Here is a 23,710-nt window from a genome sequence, read left to right on the forward strand (position 1 = left end):
CCCTTTTGGCTACATCCACAATGAACTCTACTTTCCAGAGACAAAATTCTGCATTAAGAAACAACTATGGCACAAGGCAAGAGTTCTCTAAGCTTCAAAATGACAAGCTTTAGTGGTTGCAAAACAGTTTTTTCCAGGAATTTTTTAATTAAATCACCAAAATAAAAACAGGACCTATTGTTTTAAGTGATTACTTGCATTATAATCCTGCCTACAGATGGGTCAGGACCAGAGAAACTTCTGAGGTTTTCTTTGTAACTTCTCACCAGGGATCACTTACCCTGTCTTAACCAGACAAAATAACGCAAGTCAGGGGGAGCTGGTTAGATCAGGATATCTTTTTATTCCTTGTTGGTTTAAAATGGCTAATCAGAATAAAAAATAAAAGGGCCTCTATTAAGAGGCTGGGGTCTCCCCTATTTAGAGGTTAGAACCCAGGTATCCCCTCTACCCAGCACCATATTGAGGTGGGCTGAGGGGATCCCCCAAGGGACACTCGGAGGGGCCTAGGCCTGCCACTCCTCTCTATCCCCCGTTTTTGGCATGTGATGAAAAATATTGCTTTTTGGATTCTTCTCTGCCAGCCTTGGATTTAAAAATAATGTTAACTGTGTGAGATGGGGGAAGGTTTTGAGGGGCTAGTTGAAGAAGCCCACCCTAGTCCTAATCCCTCTCCCCCAAGAAGGGGGGGATTCTCTAATATTGTCTCTGGAGCTCAGCTAAGTTCTTTTCCTGATCTCCCCACTGCCACCCAAGTCCTGGGGCTGTGACCCCTTTCCTGGGGAAACTAAGTGCCAGTGAGCCTAGAAAACTAACCCTCCTCTCCAGGTTCGCGCTCCTCTGACCAAGACCCCAGACTCGCCTCTCCCCAGTTTCTTTCCTGATCACTTAGCACCAGCAACCGGGGGTGCTATTTCCTTAGTTGGTAACTGGGACGAGAGAGGGAACTCTAGGGAAAAGGAAGACTTTGTATCCCCTCTTTTCCTGCTGGTCTGAGGAATGGGAAGAGTAAGATTCCCCTCCTTAAATATATCCCTCCCTCATTTTCCCATCCCAGGATAGATATATAATTTCTTTGATATTTATAATATATATATATGTACACACACACCTGGTAACGCAGAAGAGGAAAAAAATAGAATCCGTAACAATAATAAAAAAAATTATTTCTGGTTTAAAAATGATCTGGTTCCCTCCAGGGCGAGCAATTGCACAAATGTCCACTGAGTCTGGTCCAGGGGTCAAGGAAGGGAAGGTCTTATACGGTAAAGGTAAAGATTGCTACCCCAGTCTCAGGGCCCCAACTCTCCAACTCCCCAACCCCGTTGCATTTTATAAAACGCTCCTCATCCTCTTGGAATCGGTGGTTTAAAAAATGTCCATGCAGGGGAGGGGAGCCCCTTGAGGAAAGGAAGGTGGCCACCTGGGGCCCTTTGGTGTAGGCGCAGAGGTGCAGGGGAGGGGAGGTGCCAAGGGCTCACACCGAAATCTCGTAGGTGGTGCCACCCACCCCTGACACCTTCTTGACTCCTCCCCTTGTGGGGCTACTCAGAGGTGGCTGGCCTGGGCCAGGGGAGGCTGAGCCTAGACTCTTGGGCTGCCCGTTGGATTTGCTGTAGGCGGTCTTGAGCTGTACTTCATCTCTGGGAAGAAAAGAAGAGAGAATGTCAGGAAATGGGACATAAAACAGAAAAGGGAGATAGTTTTAAATGTTCAGAGAATAAAATGATATACTTTTCTACACATACACTTTTTTTTTTTTTTTTTTTTTTGGATGTCTGATCTTATTTATTTGTTACTCTTAGAAAATCTCATTTTTGACTGGACTCAGACTTAGAGGTAGAAGCTCTCAGAGAAGACAGCCTGCGTCTCTTGGCAATCTGTTCCTGGCGTTTTTCTTTGGCCTCCTTCATTCTCTTGGCCAAAAGTTTAGCATATTCTGCAGCCTCTTCCTTATTTTTCTTAGTACGCTGTTTCTTCAGAGCAATACGCCGACGTTTGTGTTGCAGGACTCGTGGAGTAACAAGACGCTGAATCTTGGGTGCTTTGGTTCTAGGTTTCTTACCTTCTTTGTTTAGGGGCTTTCTCACAACATACTGGCGGACATCATCTTCTTTAGAGAGATTGAAAAGTTTGCGAATTCTGCTAGCTCTTTTGGGCCCCAGGCGACGAGGCACAGTGGTATCAGTGAGACCAGGAATATCTTTCTCCCCTTTTTTTACAATGACCAAGTTGAGAACACTCAGATTGGCATCCACAATGCAACCCCGAACCGATTTGCGCTTTCTTTCTCCAGTCCTCCTTGGTCTATAACAGGAATGCCCCTTACTCAGGAGCAGGCGGACACGGCCATGGGTCAAGACACCCTGCTTCATGGGGAAACCTTGTTTGTCGTTCCCACCACTGATTCGAACCACATAACCCTTCCATTCTTCACCCAGAGCATCAGCAGCAACTTCTGTGGCCATACGCTTCTCATAAAACGTACGAAGTTTGCGTTCATCGTCCACTTCAGTGAGTTTCTGGCAGCCAGTGGCTGGGAAAGAGATGTTCAGCTTCATCCTGAAGCAGCCGACGGCCTCCTACACATACACTTTTTTACCCAAACATTCCCTTTTGCTTTATTGCCCTGCTTAAAACAACCCTGATTCCCTAGCTCCCCTATTTATTTCTTCTCTCCAATAGCAGCTATCTTGCATACTTAATCTCAGACAAATGAATCACTTTTTAAGAAGACAGGATTAAGAAAAAAGTACTTAAAGTATCCCTTAACAGGCAGCTGGAGTGAGAGTGAAAACGAAGAGCCACCTACACGCAGGATAACCCTGGGTCCATCTGCACTAGAATGAACAAGTGTAGCCCTAATACCTTCTGCAGGGCGGTATGCTAATTTCAAGTCTGCTGAGGGCCAGGATGGACTAATACTTACTTGGGTGTCAGTAACGGCTGCAAGGCCACTTCCTCCGTCTCAGAGACACCAGCTGGGGCTTTTTGGCTGCTGTAAGACATAGATCTGCCCAGATATGGGGCAGTTGGGCCTGCTTCAGGGGAACCTAGTCCCCGGCCCCTTAGCCCATCTGGCTTGCCAAAACGGGGGGCAACTGGGCGTCCCAGTGGAGTCTTGCCCAAGGGGGATCTCTTCGAATCATCTGAAGAGGAACTAGTACGAGGGGCATGGCCTGAGCCTGGTGTTGACTGAATGCCTGAGTCCCCCAAGCCTGGTTCTTCCTCACGGCCTGGGAGTGGGGGTGACTGGCGTAGCAGCTTCTCTCGTTCCTGGAGGGAGGCCACAATATGGCGCGACAGATTGTCGTACCGGACCGGTGAGGGCTCTCGGTGTGTTGGGCCAGTTGGCACCAAATGTGGGTGCCTGTCAGCTTCCCGTTGCTGGGCCAGCCGGGCTGATAGGAAGGGAGAGGTGTAGCCTAAAGGCGGGTCTGGCTCAGGCCCTGCCTGCACTGACTCGAAATCAGGGCTGTCTGAAGGAGTGAGCAGGCTGTCATAAGATAGACTTCCATTGCGTGTCTGGTTGGCCAGGCTCTTGTAGGAGGTGGAGGTTGTACCCTCTGAACGAATGGACTGCAGTTGGCCCAGCTCAAAGCCTGTGCCCTGGGCTGACTTGAGACTGGAGGAGCGTGAGCCACTGGACAGTGGATCAAAGTGAAAGCTTTTGCCAAAGGTGGGAGAACGAAAGCTCTCTGGTTCCAAGCTGGGCTCTGAGCGGTAGCTGGGATGGCGGCTGCTCTCTGCAATTGAGGTTGGTTCCTTCAAGCTGTCACCACGACTCAACTGGGGAAGAAAGTAAAGCAGGTTCTTAGTGCTCCTCCTTGTGTATAGACGCTAGGCCCCAGAGCCCAAGGCGTCAGTGGAAAACTATCTGCTCTGTGCCACAGTACGTCTACAACATTTACGTGTGTTATCTTACTTAGTCCCTGAAGCAAATCTATGAGTTGGAACAAATGATCTCATTTTAAGATACACAAAATGAGGCTTACAGAGGTTAAGTAACTTGCCCGTGATGGGTTTTTAAGTCAGGTATGACACTGCCATCAGTGCTTTTTTCTATTATGCAACATCACCCCCTTTGATGAAGTAACTCTATCAAGGAGGTTCAGTCCCACTAACACGAACACTTAGTAACATGCGTCTGGTTTTCTTTTCTTCCCTCTGCCTCTTCCTTCCCTTCTCCCAATCTCCTTTCCCCACAGCAGTTGGCATACATTACGACCTACTTCTTAGAGAACTCAGTACCTTGGCGCTGGAAGAATGAGGCATGGCGGCTGATGTGCTGCTGCTACTGTAGCCTGGCCGATACTTGTACATGGTAGGTGTGGGTGGGCTGTCCTTGCCCAAGAGGCTGCTATCTGCAGGAAAAAAGCCCAGGGGCCACCACTTTACAAGCTGCTCTCTCAGCCTGGCTACAGTTCCCTAGAGTACAGGGGAGAACAAGGTAGGAGTCCACATAGCCAGCACAGGGAACGTCCTGGAACATGATTTTGCTGAAATCAATACTGAAGACTCATACTAGCCCAGAACTCACAGTGAGAGGATGCACCAAACAAGTCTAATGTTCTCTGCTCCGTCCAGAGTTGGCAGTCCCCCAACAAACGTCCAATAGCTAAGTGGCACCCCCTTTCTCCAGTTGACCAAAGAAGTGTTGCTCAAGGAGCACCTGTTGGGTGGTCTCAGCCACAACACAAGTATTATCTCCCAGCCCTGGCCTGCCTGTCCACTCCACGGTTTAGTCACCTTCTCACTCCTGCCGCTGCCCTTACCCTCATTAGCAGCTAGGCTGAGGTGTGTTCTTAGCCCCGTGTAACGGCTCAGGTCCGGCTTGGGAGGAGGTGGAGGTTCAGCATCTGCGGACTGGCTCTCTGTGATCTCCAAGCTTCCCTTAGACTGGATAAAGGAGGGAGAATCAGATTTGGAGAACTGGGCATTAGGGCAACTCAAAGTATTAAACTGGTATATGTGGGTGTTGGGGAGTCGATTATCATGTATTTCTAAACTGGGGCTGGAAGACAAAGTACGAGAGTCAGTTTGGGGATGGTACTGGATAAAGAAAACTTTTCAACAAGGGTTTACTCCTGTCATTTTGTTCATTTTCACCGCAATTATTTGTTGAGCTCCTACCATCTGCAAGCTGCTATGTTAAGTCCTATGAAGACATGGAAATGAATGGACCCAATGTCTAATGTCAATGAACTTACAATCTAATGGAGAAAAGAAGATACGTATTTAGTAATTTTAACTTAAATTAGAAAGTGGTAAGTACTAAAAGAGGTGAAACTAAAAGCAAGTTTCCATCTCTCTGCCATGAGTGAGGGTCCCCAAGTTACCTAGCTTTCCTCCCCTAAATTTCTCACCTTACTTCTCCTCAGCTCTCCCTGGATGCCATTGTCCATGATTTTCACAGTTATCTGCCCATCTGACACTTCTGGTCGAAGGAAGGGAGGTCTAATTACAATTGTCTTCTCTTTCTTTGGTCTCCCCAAATACCTGTGTCGAGAATAAGAGGGCTTTCATTGGTTCATTCCTCTATTTATCGGTTGCCTACCTAGTGTAAAGCACAAGAAACAGTCCTACAAAGCCAGTGAAAAGGTCAGCACTGAACTGATCTCTTTGATTCCATGAAGAACTGCAGCAAAGCAAGGCCTCTGGGCAGATACCTAGCTCAAGGCACTCGGGAGTAAATCTCACCCTCAACTCGCAGAGGACAGTAACCATAATACCTGGTGCACATCAACTGAACTCACAGGGTCCACTAAAGGATGGCATGTCTCTCTCTTGCAGGTACTTCCTGTTCTAAGAGAATCCTTCCTAAAGGCCGTCTCCCACCAGACCTCCCCATACCAGAAAAAGCCCAAAGACGACAAAAGTTTTGACCAAGGGTGAACACTAGACCAAAAGGGTAGATGTACCTGGGTGCTGGGGAACTGCAGAGTACACGGCTGACATTGTTACAGCAGCCATTGGTGAAGGGGTTCACACCTCCCCGGAATTTACCCGTAACCTGGAAGGAAAGAAAAGGTCCAATCAAGTGAGACGATGGACCCTGACCTCCAAAGGCCAAAACATCAATGAGAAATTACTGTGCACCCACTACCTTAGAGAAACAAAAACGAGTGAAACACAATCCTGACATCAAGCAGCTTATCCTACAGAGGCTAAGAATGGGAATTCTAGAGTCAGGGTCCTCAGTTCAAGTCCTAGGTCTAACTCATGGTAGCTGTCTCACCCTAGACACGAGTTTCCTCATGTACAATGGGATAAAGAGCTCTTGAAAGCTAATACACATAAGAGCAAACAAGTAAGGTTATCTATTATTTTATGTAGAAAAATAATTGTTTTCCTTTAAGCAGCACATAAGCTTCTTGAGGGCTGACCCAGGTCTTTTATTAAATTTTTTACAAGCCCAGAGCCCAAACTGTGCAGTATAAAGAATGGATTCTGTAAATGTTTGTTAACTAAGAGATGGCCTCTGCTCTCATGCTTATAGGAGGAACTTGGGCTTTCCTCATAAAAAGTATTCACGAAGCATCCATTCATGGAAGCACTATGCTACACACTACTCAGAGGGCTACCTGACACATGCCCTTCCTACTCCACAGGGGTCTCCCGTCACTTCTTCCCGTACCTGTTCATTGGTTGTGCGTCCCCTAGCCACCAGCACCACGTGAAATCCCGTGAGGCCAGCTACAGGGATGAAGAATAAGCCAGCCACACACATCACTGCCATTCTGAAGCCAAACAGTCAAGGAGAACAGAGCAGCATGGTCTCACCTTCCCTAGCCCATGCTGTGGCCATCTTCCCTTGAGCCTCACTACCACCACAGCATTCAACCTTCCTCACTCTTCCCCCTCCCAATCGTGCAACCCACGGGCCTTGAAGGATACGTGACAGCCGTGCGGACCCCTGAGAGTTCCTCCATGTGAGAGAGAACATAAAGGAGGCCAAAGCCAAACACACCCATAATATGCGCTGTCAGGGAGAGGAGGAAGAGGAAGAAATAACGGTAGTTTCGGCGACCAATACAGTTGTTCACCCAGGGGCAGTGATGATCAAATTCCTAGGGGCAAAAAGAGACAGACTTAGAGGCATCCTTGGACCATAGCACTAGATCACTTTGGTCAAGAAGAGGAACAAAGAGCAGAACTTAAGTGTTGTGTTCAGTAGTCTGTGATCACGTTCATCATTTAGTTGCAAAATTAAAAAGCAGTTCATCTTGGGGTGGCCGGTTGGCTCAGTTGGGTAGAGTGTGGTGCTGGTAGCACCAAGGTTGCCAGTTTGATTCCCCACATCGGCCACTGTGAGCTGTGCCTTCCAGAAGGTAGATAAGGAAGAAAGAAAAACTAGTTGATCTTGCTCTATCAATCTGTAAGGAAGACCTTCCAGAGATTGATGATCAAAGGCCAAGGCCGCTTCTCAAAGTTTATCCTATGTGACCAAGGAACCCTGAAAGGGACGAATGTCAGAGACTTTATAAAAACATCAAGATTCACAAGAAAAGAGGCTTCAAAGGAAACTCTGACAGGCAACTGCTTACAGCTAAGTAAAAATTCGGGGGAAAAAGAGTTACAAATAAAATCAAGAGATGCAGAAGGACAGGCAGGAAAAGAAATACAAGTGTAAAATTTGAATGCAACAGCATGATGTAGTGGAAGCAAGAGGTATCACAAAGCCAGGACAAATAACCAGAAGGTAAGCCAAGGGAAGGAAGGCTGGAGCTATGAATCTTGGTGTTGAGAAAGCCTATGGCCACTTGAGGTCCCTCCTGTAACAGCAGAATATTTATGCTCTCTACCTCTCCTGTGTATGTCACCGCTAACACTTTTGGACATTGCTAGAGCACACGGCCCAGGGAGTCAGCCAAGACTGTTTCATCCAAGGCCAGGAATCCACTGGATTCAATCCTTACTCTGTGGGATTCAATCCTTACTCTGTGGGAATGAAAAAGATCACCTGGGTTACGCATCAAGTCTCACCTCTCAGGGTTCTTACCTCTACACAGTTGTCGCAGACGCTGCAGTGGGAACAGCGAGGAGGACGGTAGAAGCGGCAGGTGGCGCACCACTTCATGCGCACCTGGATGCCCTTGATCTCCACGGTTTTGTAAAGGGGGGCTCGGAAGTCGTCCTCCTTATCTTCATCCTCCTCGGCTGCACAGAGGAAACGTCAATTAAACAACAACTGTCCAGGACGTGCTCAGCACTTGGAAAGCAGGGCTATTTAAGATCTGGCCTCTGCCTGCGAGGAATTCAGACTGATGGGGGAGAGAGGCCAGGAACCGGTAACTCTAACACTGAGACCAGCTCTCTATACGACGATGGCAGCACCGGCGAGGAAGCAGTTTATTTTGCACTGGGAAATGAGGTTCACGAGAACACACCTTAGAGGTGGCTCTGCTACGGGTACGCTGATATTCTTGCTGTACATATTATGATTGTTTTAAAAGAAATAATTTACAGACCAAAGCACACATTTACAATGAGTTTGCATAATAGTTCAATACCTCCAAGTTCATGACTGAACTACAGTAATCCCAGAGAGGACCAAATGTCAACCTTTTTATCTATGCACAAGGCTTTTGCCCAAAAGACCTTCCCCCACTCTATTAATTCCCGATATGTGTATAGTTTGGTATTGTTTCTTGGCTCAAGACATTTCTCTGTACCTGAATGCCCTTTCAATTCTCAGCTATCAAAACCCACCATCCCACTTCAAAACTTAAAGGATATTATTTTCTTTCTCATCTACTGTGTGCAATTGTTATTTTTTATTATTAATCTCGAAAAAAATACATGTGGGAAAGAAAACTAATTAGGTAAGTTATGGTGTAGGGGTTAAAAATTAAGTTCTCAATTTTACTGACTTGAGGAAATGCTTATAATATAAATAAGTGAAAAAATGCAAGGTAAAGAACTATACAAACAAAAAAGATCCCATCTTGAGAATAGAAATACACACATCTATATATTATATTGTATATATGTCTTCAAAATACTAGAAGAAAATATAAACAGTAGTTATCTCTGGAATGTGACATTACAGGTGATATTTATCTTATTTACAGTTTCTACATAATAAACATTCACTATTTATTAAAATCTTTACTTTTCTTAAAAAAATTTTTCTTTTAAAGGAAAAAAAATTAAATGCTACTTATTTTGAAATTTCTGATCCTTCCACACCATCATCTACCAGAAATGAGCTCTTTTTCTTCTTAAAGTATTACATAGTTCTTTGATTACTCTCTTATCACACAGCGTACTTATTCATATATAAACGCTTTCCCCATCTTCCCTTCCCGACCAAGCTATTTGAAAGCAAAGACCTTTTAAAAAAATCATCCCAAATTACCATAATGCCTTCCACATAGATAAATATTTGCTAAAAGAACACTAAAGGCTCATTAAAACAGCCCTCGTCTTCAGAGACTCAAAGTTCCCTTTCATTCACCTAATCTTTGAAAGACAAGTCACAAATGAAGTGCAGTGACACAGGCTTTTGAGCACAATGAATTTCAGAAAAACCTCATCTCACCAAAGTTGCTATCCCAATTCCACCTGTCTCATTCTTACAAGACAACTTCACATTTGAGAGAAAAATCAGATGTCATCAGCAACAACCTCCACCAATTTCTCTTCCACTTCTTATTCCACCAGTGACGGTTTTTACTCTCACCTCCTATCCCAGAAACAGCCTCCTTCTGTAAGCATCACCCTCCCAACATGCATGGGAGAGCATCTCCTTCCTCTAGGTCACTCTTCAATGATCCCCTTTCTCCCATTTCAGCTTCTCTCTCTTCTCTGGTACCATCTCCTCAGGCTACCAGCATGACTTCTATGTCATTAAAAAAAATCCTCCCTCTCCTGTAAGATATTCTATCTTCTGTCTTCTCTGCTTCACTCCTTGAAAGAGTAATCTTAAGACTCATTAACTCTTCTTCCCCATTTCCCATTCATTGTCTTCCAAATCATTACAATTTTGGTAATTTAACTATCTCTCCCACATACATACATATATACATACTATTAAAACTATTCTGTTCAGATCACTAATTTCTTAATTAACAATAGGCAATTTTGAGATTCCATATTATTGGATCTAATTTCTCATACTGCCAACCATCAGCTACTTCATGAACTTTCCTTAGTTTCTACTTTGTCCAGTTTCTCCTCCTACTAGCCTTTCTTGCTCAACCCCTCTTCAATGGCTCCTCCTTCTCCTCTGTCCCTTATTATAAAATGTCAGGTCAGGTCTGACCTTGGTTGTTTCCTAATCTCATTCTACTTTCTCTACATAATCGTATTCCTGTTGCTTCAAATACCACATGGCTGAAGACTCCAAGTGTGATTACTCAATTGTTCACTGGGTAACTCGAGCTAACTGACCCATAAGTATCTCAAATTCAACATGTCTAAGATGCTCTGTCTTCCCTCCAAACCTGTTCAACATTCCTGTAACTCGTATCCTGGTTTATAAAAATTAGCATCCAACTTATCTACCAAGTTAGGAACCTTGGAACTACCCCAGACAACTTCTTCACCCTCTCACTATCCCCTAATAAGCAACTGGTGATGAAAAATCCTGTTGAGTCTACTTCTGAAGAATCTGTAAATCCAGCCTTGAATTCAAGTCCTCATCTGGTTTGCACTATTCCAATAGCCTCCGAAACAGTATCTGTACATTCTTACAAGAATTATTTTTGTGAAATAAAATCTGATCCTGTGATTCCTAATTAAAGACCTCTCGCTGCCCAAAGGAAGAAATATAATCTATTTAATTTGGCATATAAAGTCCCCCACAATTTGGCTCTGGGTTTATCTGTTGCCCCTTCTCGCCCCACCATGCATGCTATTTCCACCCCACTGAGTCCAGCATTTTCATGGCTACAAGCTTCTGCATATGCTCCTTCCTCTGCACAGAATGCCCTTCCCCTCTATCCTCTACTTGGTAGCATTTCCTCAATTTATCTGGACAAATGTAAGTGCACTCTTTTCTGTGGTCTCAAAGAACCCTCTTCATGCCTCCATTTCAGGTTGCATCACCCTGTGACAACTGACTAATTCTTCGTGGATTTCACTGTGCCTAGCAATAATGCCCAACCCATATGCTCAAAATATATTTCTGAACAGGTAACTGAAAATCAAAGAGTTGACTCAAAGTCAAATCACATGACTAAAAGTTATGACATATATTCCTGAAGACCCTGACCTGCTTTTCATCATTAGACTATAAAAGTACCCCAAAACCACAAGACTCCCAAGACCAAATGTGTATGTCTAAAAATCATTGTTTTTCAAAGGCACTAAGGAGCTTCCAAGAGGGGAGGGAAATCTTACCTCGAGGGAAAATCCCTGGGTCCATGAAGGTGGCCATGCTGAAGTTGGCCAGCACAAAGAGAAAAACAATCGCATTGTAGATGGGCACTGCAGGTGACACAGAGATGCTTAGTCCTGGACAGCTGCACAGATAAGAAAGAAAATGAGGGACTGCCTTGCACACTTTGGACACCAACCATAGAAAGATCTATAAAGATTCAGCCCCCAAAGCTATATATAAATCTTGTGAGTTTCACCTTTGCAGGCTCAAAGTATCTTTGTCCTTTCCAACAAATGGGTCTAGTTTCCCATGGAAATGCTCCTTTTAGATCAAGGCACAATACTCAGGATTTCTTGAGTCTATTTCTGAAAAATCTGAAAAACCCCTTGCACTAAGGTCTGTGTTCTTCAGATTCTTTCTTCCCTGGTGGTCCTTCCACGTTTTGGAATCTGTTCTTATCTCCTTTTTACCAGGCACAGGAGTTACGGACTGAGTATGTAACGGACACCGGCTACACTCCCTTCTCTGGAGCAGCCTAAGGCTTCTGGATCCCAGCCATGCCCCACTGACCTGCACATTGGCCCGAAGCTTGGGATACCACCAGCCTCTGGCTCCTGCTCCCTCTGGCTCTGAACCACTCTCAACTGCCTAAAGTTTCATCACTGCGTCAGACAGTCCCGAGAGTTTTATTCAACTAGAGGCTAGTTCTCAAGGTGGGGAAGAGAAAAACACAACACCCAGATAAGGATCAGTATCAAGACACAGAACTATATCCTTTGGGGTCTATAAATGAAGCAGAAGAGCGGGGAAGAAAAAAAGAGAAGCTATCAGAGCAATGCAGTCCTACGTCCTTAGGAAAAAGAAACTGGCCAAACAATCCAGTATTCCACAGAATGCAAATCAAGAGCTATGCTTTAGGGCTTTAGGTAACTTTCCTTTGCCCCCCCCCCCAAAAAAAAAAAAAAAGTGCCCTGGTCGCGGATTATGCTCAGCTTTTGTCAGGATATGAGTCTAGTAGGAATGCTGCAAGTGCTCTTCCTTCTCTGGTGATGTCCTGAGAGCTGGACGTTTCAGAACACAGATGTGCTGCTTGCTTTGTCTGTAGTATCAATTGCCCTCTCTCTCCCGTCTCAGCTCAGAAAGAATGTCCCATTACAAGACAGTGGCTAAATACCTTAATCTGCTTTGTGGCTCAGAATTTAATCTCCAGAATTAGGACAGCATCTGTCTTTGTCCCCTTTATCTAGTCCAGTCAGAAGGAAGGAAGAGTTCATTGAAAGGAAGGAGGGGCCAGGAGACCAACACAGCATATGAGTCTGGAAAAATTCATCCACAGCAAGAGGTGACCTCTCAAACCAAAAAGCACAGCCCTGAACAGTGATTCAGGACAGTTCACAGGAATTGAGCTCCTTAATGAGATATAAACAAACTAATGATAAGAGACAAAACTGATTGCCACAAAGCATTTCACAAGTCTTGACCGCCACCATCTATTTATTCAAATTCCATTTAGTCATTCATTAAAAAAAAAAAAAATTAAGTAAATATTCGTTACATGCTAGGGTTTTTAGATAGTAAATATCAATTAACTCTTTGCTTCTCCTGATGGGTCAGTGCATAACTGGGAGATAAAATAATGAAGCTAGAGTGAGTGAAGGCACCGATTTCAAAGGCAAACAGACCTGCTGTCACAGTTCTAGGTTTATTCTATCAGTCTCCCATGGAAGCCTCTTCCTCTGGGGGTTCTTTGTTTCAGAAAAGATGTCCCCCTACCTTAGCAGATTTGGGGATGAACTACAAATAAAGAAGAGTCCTTCAACAGCCCCACCTAAAGCTTGCTTCTGGTTCCTGAGGAGGGAGGGAAAGAAACTGAAAACCAGTCATCCAGGTCAGAGCCCCTCCCTAGTAGTTAGCTGTCGCTTCAATTTCCGCCTGGGGAAGAAGAGAAAGGGTGACTCACTTGACTCCTACAGCCTGGGAAGATAATTAGAAGGGAAAAAGAAATTAAATCCTTAGAACACTGAGGTGCCATGATTTAAAAGTCTCATTCCTAGAATTGGCCACTGTGGTTACTGTGGCCTTGAGCATCTGAAAAAAATAAGGGTACCTCCGTCCCTGAGGGGCACTAAGGTGAATGAGACATCAGCCCCCTTGCAGGCTCAGCTGTCAGTCTTTCTGACCCCATTCTTTCTTCATGTTCTGTATTTGCAAACAAAGCAAATCACACAATTTCTTGGGTATCCTGCCAAACACCTTCCCCTGGATAATGAACTTTACCCTGCAACCTTCTTGCTATCAACCCATCCCAGTTGAAGTACGAAATTCTAGAATCGAGTTCAGCATGTTGCCAAAATAAAGCCTGCCCCCAGTGTGGCAGTATCTAGAAATGATGCAAGTCACTCAATTTCACAGGCAGTATTTGCTGCTAGATTCAAACCAGAGACCGGCTGCTTCCAACCTGAACACTCTAGCTGCAGGAACACCTCACCAAGGAGGCGTGTATGAGCAAGGCCTGTTCCTGCCATATCCCACATTCTGCTTGGCTCGGGGAGAGACCTGCTGTTGCTATAGTATTTTGCCAGATTCCTAGGTGACCACCCCAAGTCCAAGTAGCCTGTCTCAATCTGTTGCCTTTGATGGAAGGAGAGGAGGCCTGAAATGAGGAGAGGAGCTGTTGGGGCTCGTCCTCAGCCTATAGCAATAATCAGAGTTCCGAAGCATAGGGAGTGGCCGTAGCCCAGAAAGCTGGCTGACTCACTGATGAAACTCCCAGACCCATACCATCCCAGAAACAGGTTCTTCTGCCCACCCATTCAGCACTCCTATTTTCAAGGCCAAATAAAACGGGAAGAGTAGGTTTCAATACCCACAGTCCTGAAAATCGGTTTCCTAGCTCTAACACTTCCTATTATAAAAAATGGTTCAATTACTGGTAAGAAACACAAGTAGGAGTCAAGAGCTTTGGATTTTAATCCTAGCTCAATCAAGGCTTTGCTCCTAGCCTTAGGTAATCCACAGGAAACTGGCCAAGCTTGTTACTTCAGCTACACAATACAGATATGAGAATGAAGGAGACAATGTCTGAAAAGATCCTGGAATTCTTTTCAAACCAGCTGGCTTAATGCTGGGCATTCATTGGCTAGAATACACATAAAAAAACATTACTAACTGTTACCATCATCATCAATTATCATTCCAGCTCCACCTTCATCTTTTCCACTTCCCCTATCTGAAGTACTGGACATTCAAGAACACTTAGAACACAGGCTGCGCTCCTAAAGAACAGGTCTGTGCATTCCACCCATGCCGAGCACATAGCTAGAGTGTATGCCTCGTGTTCCTGGTTGATAGGCAGGGCTGAAATGAATATCCTACTTCCTGCCTGTGGGGACCCTCAAGACTCCACGGGAAAACAACTTCTCCCGTATAGGTGGGTAAGTTTCTCTTAAAGCACTTCATTTGTGGTGTATCTGTTACCCAGACTTTCAAGCAGCTCAGTGCAAGACACAGGACACATATTCCTGGATGAGAAAACAACGTGGGAAGACAAAGGAACAACCACTGCTCAATTAATGCCCTAAATCACAAGGCTGCTCCCACTCAAATCAGGTGCTGGCACCTCCGCAGTCATGAAAAAGGACCCGAGGGAGAGTCACTCAGGTTGCCCAACTCTCTGGGGCACAGGGCTGGGAGGGGCCAGAGGCAGAAACTGAAAGGAAGAAAGCTGTCTCAGGCATGGGACACTGGACGACCCTGGCTTTTATCCTTCCCTCACAGGCTCACCTGCGGCAGATTGCCCTCCCCCTCATGCCCTCCCTACCGACTTTAGAAATAAACAAAATGAGACACTGGCTGACTTCACTCACAGCTCCAGGAGACTTTAGAGGATAAAACTCAGTGATTTATTTCAAATGGTACTGCCAGGACCCTTAAAAAGGTCTCAAGGGTCCCTAGGAAGGCAGAGGAGACACCAAGTGCACCTGCCTCTATGCACCAGCCTCACTTGAAGCAGACAGTCCTACTCTTATGTTTTATACACTGGGGTTCCACAGCAGATCTCATTTGAAAAAAGGGTCATGTTGCTTGAATAAACTGCTCTAGGTCAACTTCTTCATTATCAGAGGAAGAAACAGGTCCACAAAGGTTAACAGGTTTCACCAAAATCAGTCTCCTGACCCCCAGAAGAGAGCTTATTCCTTTTACCTAGTATTGCTCCCCTGCCAATCAAAAAAGGAGACCAAACACAGAGATGAGGATCCAGGCACGTTATCTTAAATACAGAGTCTAGAACCTAATTGGGGGGTGGCCTGGTAGATCAGTTGGTTAGAGCGTGGTGCTGATAACACCAAGGTTGCGGGTTCGATCCCCGCATGGGCCACTGTGAGCTGTGCCCTCCTAAAAAAAAAAAAAAAAACCTAATTGGGAGGGGGAGGGTTACTTTAGCAAACCCTTCTTCCCAAATAGTGAAAAGGGAAAAGAATTAAGACACGATCCCTAATAACTCACCTGCTTAGTTTTAGTACTAGACAAATTCAGTGAATTTAGGAGGAAGACCTCAACTGTTTTATTCAAGCTTTTCTGCAGCAGCAGACCATTTTTTGATGACCAAGCCCAACTGAGAATTTCTGCTCATAGCTTTCCCTATTTGACAAAGAAACATGTTCGGTAAATTGTTTCTAATTGGTTGAGGCCTCCATGTCTCTACTAATTATATTTGCCAGCTGAAAGGGACTCGTCCTTCTCCCAGTCCTCTAGGTCCCAAAGTAATTCTCACCTGAGGCTTATACTAATATAAGGACAGACAGTCGTAGCCTAGTGAATAGGATGACAGAGCAGTTACTTATTTAGGGCCCCAAATAGGAGCTGGTTCACAGACAGCCTTCCTCTTGTCTCTCTATTTGAAATCGTAAATTCGTTTTTAGATTGCATATGATTTTAAACTGGGGGTTCTCCAAGGAACTGAACCTCAAAAGACATAGAATGTGGTGGGCAACAGTTCTGGAGAAGAGTGGCACCTCAGCTCAGATACATGCTTGGAGAGGAACTGTCATGGTCAGATCGAGAGGAAGAGATGAGAATTTCAGAAGTACCAAGAACTGAGTGATAAAGATAAATTGGGTGTTTATGTCTCCACAGGCGGGCAAGGGAGACCCCAGGGAGGTAAAAAGAGCCCAGAAACTGGTCCTGAAAAAATTGCCAGGGGAAACTATGATTTAAGGATTCTAACTCTGGATGAAAGGCAATAATTCCAAACAGAGTCAATACTGTGCTCCAGAATTCTTCTTCCTGGGGCTGAGAGACCGTGGAATAAGGAAGGCCCCTACTTTTCTGGCACCAGGGAATGGGAAAGTAGGTTAAATGGCTTCAACTATCAGTTGAGAAAATGCCTATGTCAGAACAACTCTTTACGGTGAAACTGGTATAACCAGCCAAGCACTTCAATGGTTCCAGATTAGCAACTTAGGAACAAGGGTTCTGCTTGCCCTATCTCAAGAACAGATGAGTTGAGCCAGTCAGTCCCCTGAATTTCCTAGCTTCCTAAAGGCTTTACCCCGTGAAGGAAAAGAGACCCTTGCCAATTAAGCAGGACTAAGGATGCCAGCGTGGTCTTATACATATCCCTCCACAACTGCCCCAAGGACGCTGAGATCCCATATAAATGTCCTGTGGTTAAAATGTTGATTCTACGGACTGGCTAGCCTCCCAGCAGAAGTCTGAAGCTGAAGACTCCTCCTTATTGGTAGTCAATGCATGAAGAAGGACAAACACTGAACACGCTGGATTTAAGCAAGAGACAATGATTATGAAGAACAGAGGAGATAGAGAAGAGCGGCTGCTCTAGGTCTGAGAGATCAGCAGGTATGCTCAGGCAGGAGAGCTGGGGGCCACGGAATCTACACCTTCTACTCATCAGAGGAAGAGGTGAGGAGTAGGATGATGCTCGTACCTTCGGTATCAAATTTTTTCCTTTTAAAAAACTAAATAGAAAACATCAGTATTATTTTGCTGACTCTTTTAGCCAAACGACCCACATTTTTTTTGGAATTCTTTTCTGCATCTGAAGCTCAATTTGGGGGGTTTACCTCCCTCCTACCTCAGATTTAATTTCTGTTCTCAATTTCTCCCCATAATAGTAACTACCCCCACCGCCCAGCCCAGCAATTCCTGCTCGTTCATCCTTCAGTGAGACCAAACTGCTTTCATCCCCTACCACTTCATTTTCTTCCTCTTCCCAGCAACCTCCCGTTCCTCACACAGCACCTCACAATTAGCTCTGAGCCTGAACCACACACAGCAAAGTGAACTTCCCAGAAAATCTACCACGCTCTGAGTGTTCCAAGAGCTACATCTAGAACACCAACTCAATGACTCGACAGTTTAAAGCTCAGAAGCCTGGGACATGTTAATTTATAAACAGGTAAACAGCAAAGATGCTTGCCAGGTGACCAATGGCTAAAATACTGAGGAAAGGGTTAAGGATAAACCACCCTCCTCCAATAACAAGCAGACGAACAAAGTCTGAATATCCTAAGTGGGAAACCTTTCAATATCAACTGTTTTTCCTAACAGGACCAGGGAATGGGAGAATTACTGCCATTCCCTTCAGCAGGAACGAATGTAAAGGAAGTCTTCTAGGACTCCCTTTCTAAATAAAACTTGCCTTTTCCCAGTGGCCTTCACTTTTCCAGGCTTCAGCTCTTAAGAATACATTGAAAACCACCAGGGTAATACTAAAAGCCAAAACTGTCTCTCTGGTATATCTTCTAAATCAATTCTGAAATTCTCCAGTACCATCCATTCCCACAATGTAAAATCCAGCCTTCAGATATCCAGGGGAAAAGCCATTAATGACTATCTGAAAAACCTTTCATCTAGTCTAGTTCTTGTCTCTCAGAGAACTGATTGCCTAAGCTGCTTCAAGCCTCTCTGGTGGTTCCCTCCCACTTCCTTCCTAGTTCAGGATCATCTAATGATGGAGCTGGGTAGGAAAATATGAGGACATCTGTGATTCCAAAGGAAGGGAGGCAGGGGAGGATAAAAGAGTCACTGGAGTAAAATCTGTAACAAGGCTGAAAGGACAGGCTTTCCTTCACTCTTTCTACCACGTCTCTTAGATCTGGATTTACCTCTATCAGACATCGAGCACACCCAGTCGCTTGGCTTTGAAAGCAAAACTCGAGGAAAAAATACCCGCTCACCTCCCACGGAATGCCCCCCCAAAAGCCACCACTGGGAGAAAACTCACGTAAAGGCAAAGAAGAGGGTCGTAGCTCCCACTAAGAAGATGGCGGCTGCTGAGACCGGAACATACTTGCTGGGTTTGAATCTCTTTCCAGACTCTGCGGGCATGTTGGAGCTCTGATGGGAGATCTGCCCTGCCGCATAGCCCAGGCCCACACAGCGGCAGAACAGACAAGAAAATGGGATGAGGGCAACAATGGAGATTCAAGAGCACGGAAGGACACCAGGGAAACAGAAAATTTTAAATTATCACCCTTCCCCCTCCCAAATAAAACCAAAGGTCAAAAGGTCTCAAATGAAGGAAAGCACATGGGAGGGGGAAAGGTGACTCCAAATGATGAATAACCACCTCCCCAGAACAAGGCAGAAGGAGAGATTAAGAAACAATTTGTACAGTTGTAAAACTGGAGACAAACAGTAGGCTGTACACATGCAAATGGTTGCAGGTAGAGAACATAGGCAGTCAGACAGATCAAGGAATAGTTCATGGATGGAGATAAGCCTTCAAAAGGAAAGAAGGGGAGACCATCAGGAGAGGGCAGACCACTTCGGGCAAGGAAAAATTCTTCTGAAGAGATACTATAGTACCTCCACGACTACCACACTTCCAAAATGTGAGCTGCACCAAGAGAGGGGTGCCCTGTGCTTCTATTTTCATCCAAGAAGGAACCTGGGGTCCCTTTCCAGTTTTAAAGAGAAGCGGTTTTTACTATAGTCCTTGTCCCTTTTAGGCAGTTTTCTCAATGCCACCACTCCCACACCTTGACTTCAGGGCTTGTAGTCTGGCAGTAGTGATTTAATTTTATTTATTTTCTCTTGACGGCTAAAGCTGGACAGCAGCTGTTACAAGACTGAGTTGTAAATCCTTTTCCTTGAAGGGGGAGGGAAAAGAGAGAGACAGCAAGCTTCTATGTCTTCAAATCTCTTCTTGTTCGTCCCAAACCCTTTAACGGCTCCGTTTCCTAGAGAGTTCATGCAAAACTAAAGGGAAACATAAAATCCCTGAAGCCATGTTCTTCCTGATAAGCAAAATAAGATGAAGAAACCAATTCCACTCTATGATACTTTTTAAAGGTTACTGTGGATGAAAGCAAATCCAAAGAGGTCCCTGTATCCAAGTTAGTCAATGTCTCTGATCTTTCTTCTTCAATCTTGGGCTTTCGGGATGCAGAGCTCAACTGGGTTACAGTGCCTCACCTGGAAAAAAAACAAAACAAATATCTTTATCAAAGAAATTCTTTCAGGGCATTTCTTAACAATATCAAGGCTAAAACTGCACAGGCCACTCTGTTAAAAAGTGCCTTTTGAAATAAAGATTATTTTCCACTTCACTTCTGTGTGTGTAGAACTCTGAACTGGGAGGACAGTGGACCCAGAATCCTTCACTCTTCTAAGTGCTGGTCACATAAGACAGAGAAGAACATGGTTTCACCTGGCGTAAGGTCATCAAAGAACTAGTTCTTGAAAGGGGCCCATCTCACCTGACACAGATAGTCAGTGACAAATATCAAAATCTGAAAACAAACAAGGGCACAGCAGTGAAGGGCAGTCCTAGAAAAGAGATTTCTCTTTGGACGAAGAGTATTTATTGCTACAATGAAAAGAGAAAAAATAACCTCAAAATTAGGACAGTGAGTCTCATTTCCTTTCTGTGTATGTCTCTCTCTCTCTCTCTTATCCTTCTATACTTTTCAGTTATAACCCTGAAGACGTAGAAGCTGAATTTTTGGTCGTCTGTAATAACACATGAAAGGACGTTGAGAAATGTTCTTGGACTGAAAGGTGAGATACCTTCTATGAGAAACTGAGTCAACCATAGGGGCTGGTCCTTTTCTACCCAATTCGACAATTTTTTATTCCTATATTGGCCTATTAGAAAGTCAAATGAGCCCCACCTTCCCTGAAATGATGAAGAGTTAACAATTATTTCTGTTGTTGGTAGTAGCAAAATAACATCAGCACCTTGGATTTTATAGGATGCTTTTCATCTAGTGATCTCAAAGTACTTAACTCACATTATCGGTGACACAGTCCCTTATCCCACTCTGTAAAATTGAAGACTAGAGAATGCCTGAGGCCATTCTACTGAACCACTTGAGCAGTCAAGTTCAGAACCCAAGAGTTTACATGTCTCTTTGCCAACACAAACCCTTTCTACCTCTTTCTCATCCACACTACCTGCCCAGTAATGACAACTTAGAATCTGCAGACCAAACATTTTACTTGTTAGAATTTAAAACTAAAAGTTTTATCACACCCAAGTGATCTAGTATTTCCCCTTAATACCAAAGGCAGAGACTAAAATATGAGAAAGTTTGGATAATGAAATACAAATGTGCCCTGTAATTTATCACTTCCTCTCCCTTACCTGTGGCATGGAAGGCAAAGGCACCTGCTTTCAAGATGCATCATGTCTCTCTTTGAAAAACAGTGTTTTAGAGGGCCAAACAGCAATATTAGAACAAAGTGAACACCCAGAGATTATGAGAAATTGTTAAAGTCCTAAAAAAGACAAATCCTCTCTAGCCCCTAATTTTATGACTATTTAACTCTCGGTTTCCTATAGGAATCAAATTCCAACCTTCTAAATGTAGGCCTAAGTAACTCTGTTAACAATGAGAAGCAAATTTCAGGTTTGCAGACAGTATTATTAAACTTTCCCCTCGAAACCCCAAAGATTAGAGAAGATGGAAAATTGCACTGCTTATATTTTAGCTAGCATAGGAAATCGTTTAGACACCACATATTATTTCAGAACAGATTTTCTGACAGGAAAAAAGTCACATGGGCTAATACTGCCATAGGAATGCAGGATTATAAAAGGCCATGCAATTTTGGGAGTATAGTACTGAGAAACAAGAGATCAGCATCTGAGATCTTTGGGAAGTATACATTAGAAGGGACAAGACATAACTTAAGAATTTATTGGGTATAATAAAGACGCACCAAGTCTTAGCAGAGGGATGTGCTGTGGGTAGTAGGGGTAAGACCGCAGGGTGAGCATGGTTCATCAGAGCCAGCAGTCTGGATCCACACCAGTATGAGAAAGGTGTACAAGCATGTATATGACATAGTAGGGCACAGAGTAATCTATGGAATGGAAATATGTATCTATAAAACAAACCAGAGAGTATGTGGTTTGAAGGCTTTAATATAGGTTTATTACAATAATCTCCTTAAAGGAGTGAATGGATATGGACAGTACCACAGATAGCACAAGTATTGTTTGTTGAAATAAAGTGGTGTAATAGACAATATAGTAAATCTGAATACAAAGTAATCAAGGTATCATGGAATAATCCACATGTCAAGATATTATTGGTTGAAAAGTCAAGCAGAAGTTATCCTTATATACCGAGGTAGCAAAGTTCACGGATATCTAAGTCTTGTAATCATTAGTGGGGTTTTAAAGAATGGGTGATAATGAGCATTCTGAAGAGATTTGATACAGTACAGAGGGATATACTGGGATAAAAGAAGAGGGCTGAGAATATAAGATCAACCTAGATAAGATGGCACTGAGCAGGAAGTGAAAAATCCAGGGCAGAAAAATGGTCTAGAATATAACATATCTGATCTTACACTTCCTTTCATAACTTTAAGTCACTTTCTTACTTCTCATTTCAGTGTTTTAATTCGGCCAAGTGGGTAAAACATCTTGCACCTCCCTGTCCCACAAAGAGATTCCTACTGGTAAAATATTGGCAAATATAACCGAGCTCCACTTGTAGAAAGTATAAAGTACTAAAAGCATGGAGCACCCGGCTGGTGGGGGTGAGGAAGTGGACGGATAGGCGAGAACAGGTAACAGGATAAGGCTTGAGCCAAAACAAGTATCAACAGAGTGGGGCGAGGGACCTGAAATGCAGGCAGGTAAACGGCGAACAGCACCCAGTCCCCACCCCGGCGCTGGGGCAAGGAGAATCACTGTATGGGGGTGAGCTGAGACCGATAAGACGGAATCCGCGGCGGCAGGGCCCACTGGGGCTGCGGGGAAAACTGCGGGAGACAGCAGAGCCGGGCGGCGCAGGGCCGGGGGCGGAAGGGGCGGCGGCTGGGCGCCAGGTGCCCGAAGAGACCAGGATCCTGAGCTAGGACCGGGCGGCCGGGCACTAACCCGTTTTGAGCACGGGTGGCCGTGGATCCCAGGCCTCTACTCGTCGTCAGTTTTCGGGGCCCACGGGTCCCGCCGCAGTTGGATGACCCGGCCCGGAGAAGGAATGGGGCCTCAAACCACCTCCCCCACATCGGTCCCCCTTCCCTAGAGGTCACTCTCCCCTCCCACATCACTGGCCCCGCACTTCCGGTTCCGCAGGGGCCGGTGTCCCCGGTACTCACCCCCGGCGCGGTTCCCGTCACCGCCGCCGTCGTTGTCGCTGCTGCCTCCCAGCAGTGCCGTCCGGCCTCTGAGGAGAAGCGCGCGGCCCCCGCACGCTCCACGCCCGCCCTGCTCCGCGCGCTCCCGCTCGGCGACGCTTGTCTTCGAGCCGGCGCGCGACCGTTGCCCTCAGTGCCGGGTATCTAGCCCTCCCAGCATTCCCATTGGCTCCCTGTCCCGGGTACGCGCGACGTCTCGCGCGGGGCACGTTTCTCTCATTCATGCGACTCGCGCCGCCGCGCCCGCCCCCGCTCACTCGTCCATTCACCCATGGCCCCCACCCCAACTCCAATCTGGGACGTGCGCGCGAACCCCGACGACCGCGGCGACCTCGCGATTTGATTGGCTGCAGGAGCACAGCGCCGTACGCACGCGAGAAAACGAGAACGCGCGCGCAAGGCCGTCGGGTTCCGCAGGTGACTGGGAGTGGGGGATTGGCGTACTGCGCAGGAGTCAGAAATGGGGAAATGGCCCGCGAGTCTTCCCTTTTCCTGTGTCCGATCTTCTATTCCTGCTGTATCCAAGCAGAAATCTTTGAAGTAAAAAGTAGTAATATGTGTGCGCTGGAAGAAATCAAAAGCAAGCAGCTACCCCTTCGAATTCACCAGACCACCTCCAAGTAAGTGTGGTACAGTCCAGACAGGCTTCTAGTATAACCAATCACCGATATAGGCCCCGCCGCCTTCCTGCTTCTGCCCCTTCAGGCATTGGCCAAACCTTTAGCGACTAAATATCCCTCCCCTCCCCCACTTTTTTTTCCTCTT

The 23,710-nt window shown here is 45.3% G+C and overlaps 2 protein-coding genes and 1 non-coding gene across 3 annotated transcripts; 1 reads left to right on the forward strand and 2 right to left on the reverse strand.

Annotated features, from left to right (window-relative positions):
• Nucleotides 1-318: 318 nt before the first annotated feature.
• On the reverse strand, nt 319-23,556 carry ZDHHC5 (zinc finger DHHC-type palmitoyltransferase 5). Its single transcript, XM_033120927.1, has 12 exons — nt 22,907-23,556; nt 18,573-19,765; nt 11,347-11,468; nt 8,003-8,160; nt 6,898-7,070; nt 6,638-6,740; nt 5,922-6,013; nt 5,367-5,499; nt 4,776-4,899; nt 4,252-4,364; nt 2,930-3,789; nt 319-1,643 (listed from the first exon to the last, which is right to left on the reverse strand). The coding sequence occupies exons 2-12, from the start codon at nt 18,674-18,676 to the stop codon at nt 1,478-1,480; spliced, it is 2,148 nt and encodes a 715-aa protein (XP_032976818.1). The 5' UTR covers nt 18,677-19,765; nt 22,907-23,556; the 3' UTR covers nt 319-1,477.
• LOC117030712 (40S ribosomal protein S6-like) lies at nt 1,757-2,593 on the reverse strand. Its single transcript, XM_033120928.1, has one exon. It carries the CDS (start codon nt 2,559-2,561, stop codon nt 1,812-1,814), a length of 750 nt encoding a protein of 249 aa, XP_032976819.1. The 5' UTR covers nt 2,562-2,593; the 3' UTR covers nt 1,757-1,811.
• On the forward strand, nt 15,631-15,704 carry TRNAI-GAU (transfer RNA isoleucine (anticodon GAU)). Its single transcript has one exon. It is a non-coding gene; the product is annotated as a tRNA-Ile (tRNA).
• Nucleotides 23,557-23,710: the final 154 nt, after the last annotated feature.

The sequence above is a fragment of the Rhinolophus ferrumequinum genome, chromosome 11, assembly GCF_004115265.2.
Source record: "Rhinolophus ferrumequinum isolate MPI-CBG mRhiFer1 chromosome 11, mRhiFer1_v1.p, whole genome shotgun sequence".
In the NCBI taxonomy this organism is placed as follows: domain Eukaryota; kingdom Metazoa; phylum Chordata; class Mammalia; order Chiroptera; family Rhinolophidae; genus Rhinolophus; species Rhinolophus ferrumequinum.

What these genes read in the sequence shown, in the direction of transcription:
- LOC117030712 (XM_033120928.1), bottom strand. Translation starts at nt 2,561, where the DNA reads ATGAAGCTGAACATCTCTTTCCCAGCCACTGGCTGCCAGAAACTCACT.
- ZDHHC5 (XM_033120927.1), bottom strand. Translation starts at nt 18,676, where the DNA reads ATGCCCGCAGAGTCTGGAAAGAGATTCAAACCCAGCAAGTATGTTCCG. An exon ending in ACCCTCTTCTTTGCCTTTAC is followed by an intron (nt 11,469 to 18,572) that starts GTGAGTTTTCTC and finishes TTATCTGTGCAG; the next exon opens with CTGTCCAGGACTAAGCATCT. An exon ending in TGCAGTTCCCCAGCACCCAG is followed by an intron (nt 5,500 to 5,921) that starts GTACATCTACCC and finishes TTCTCGACACAG; the next exon opens with GTATTTGGGGAGACCAAAGA.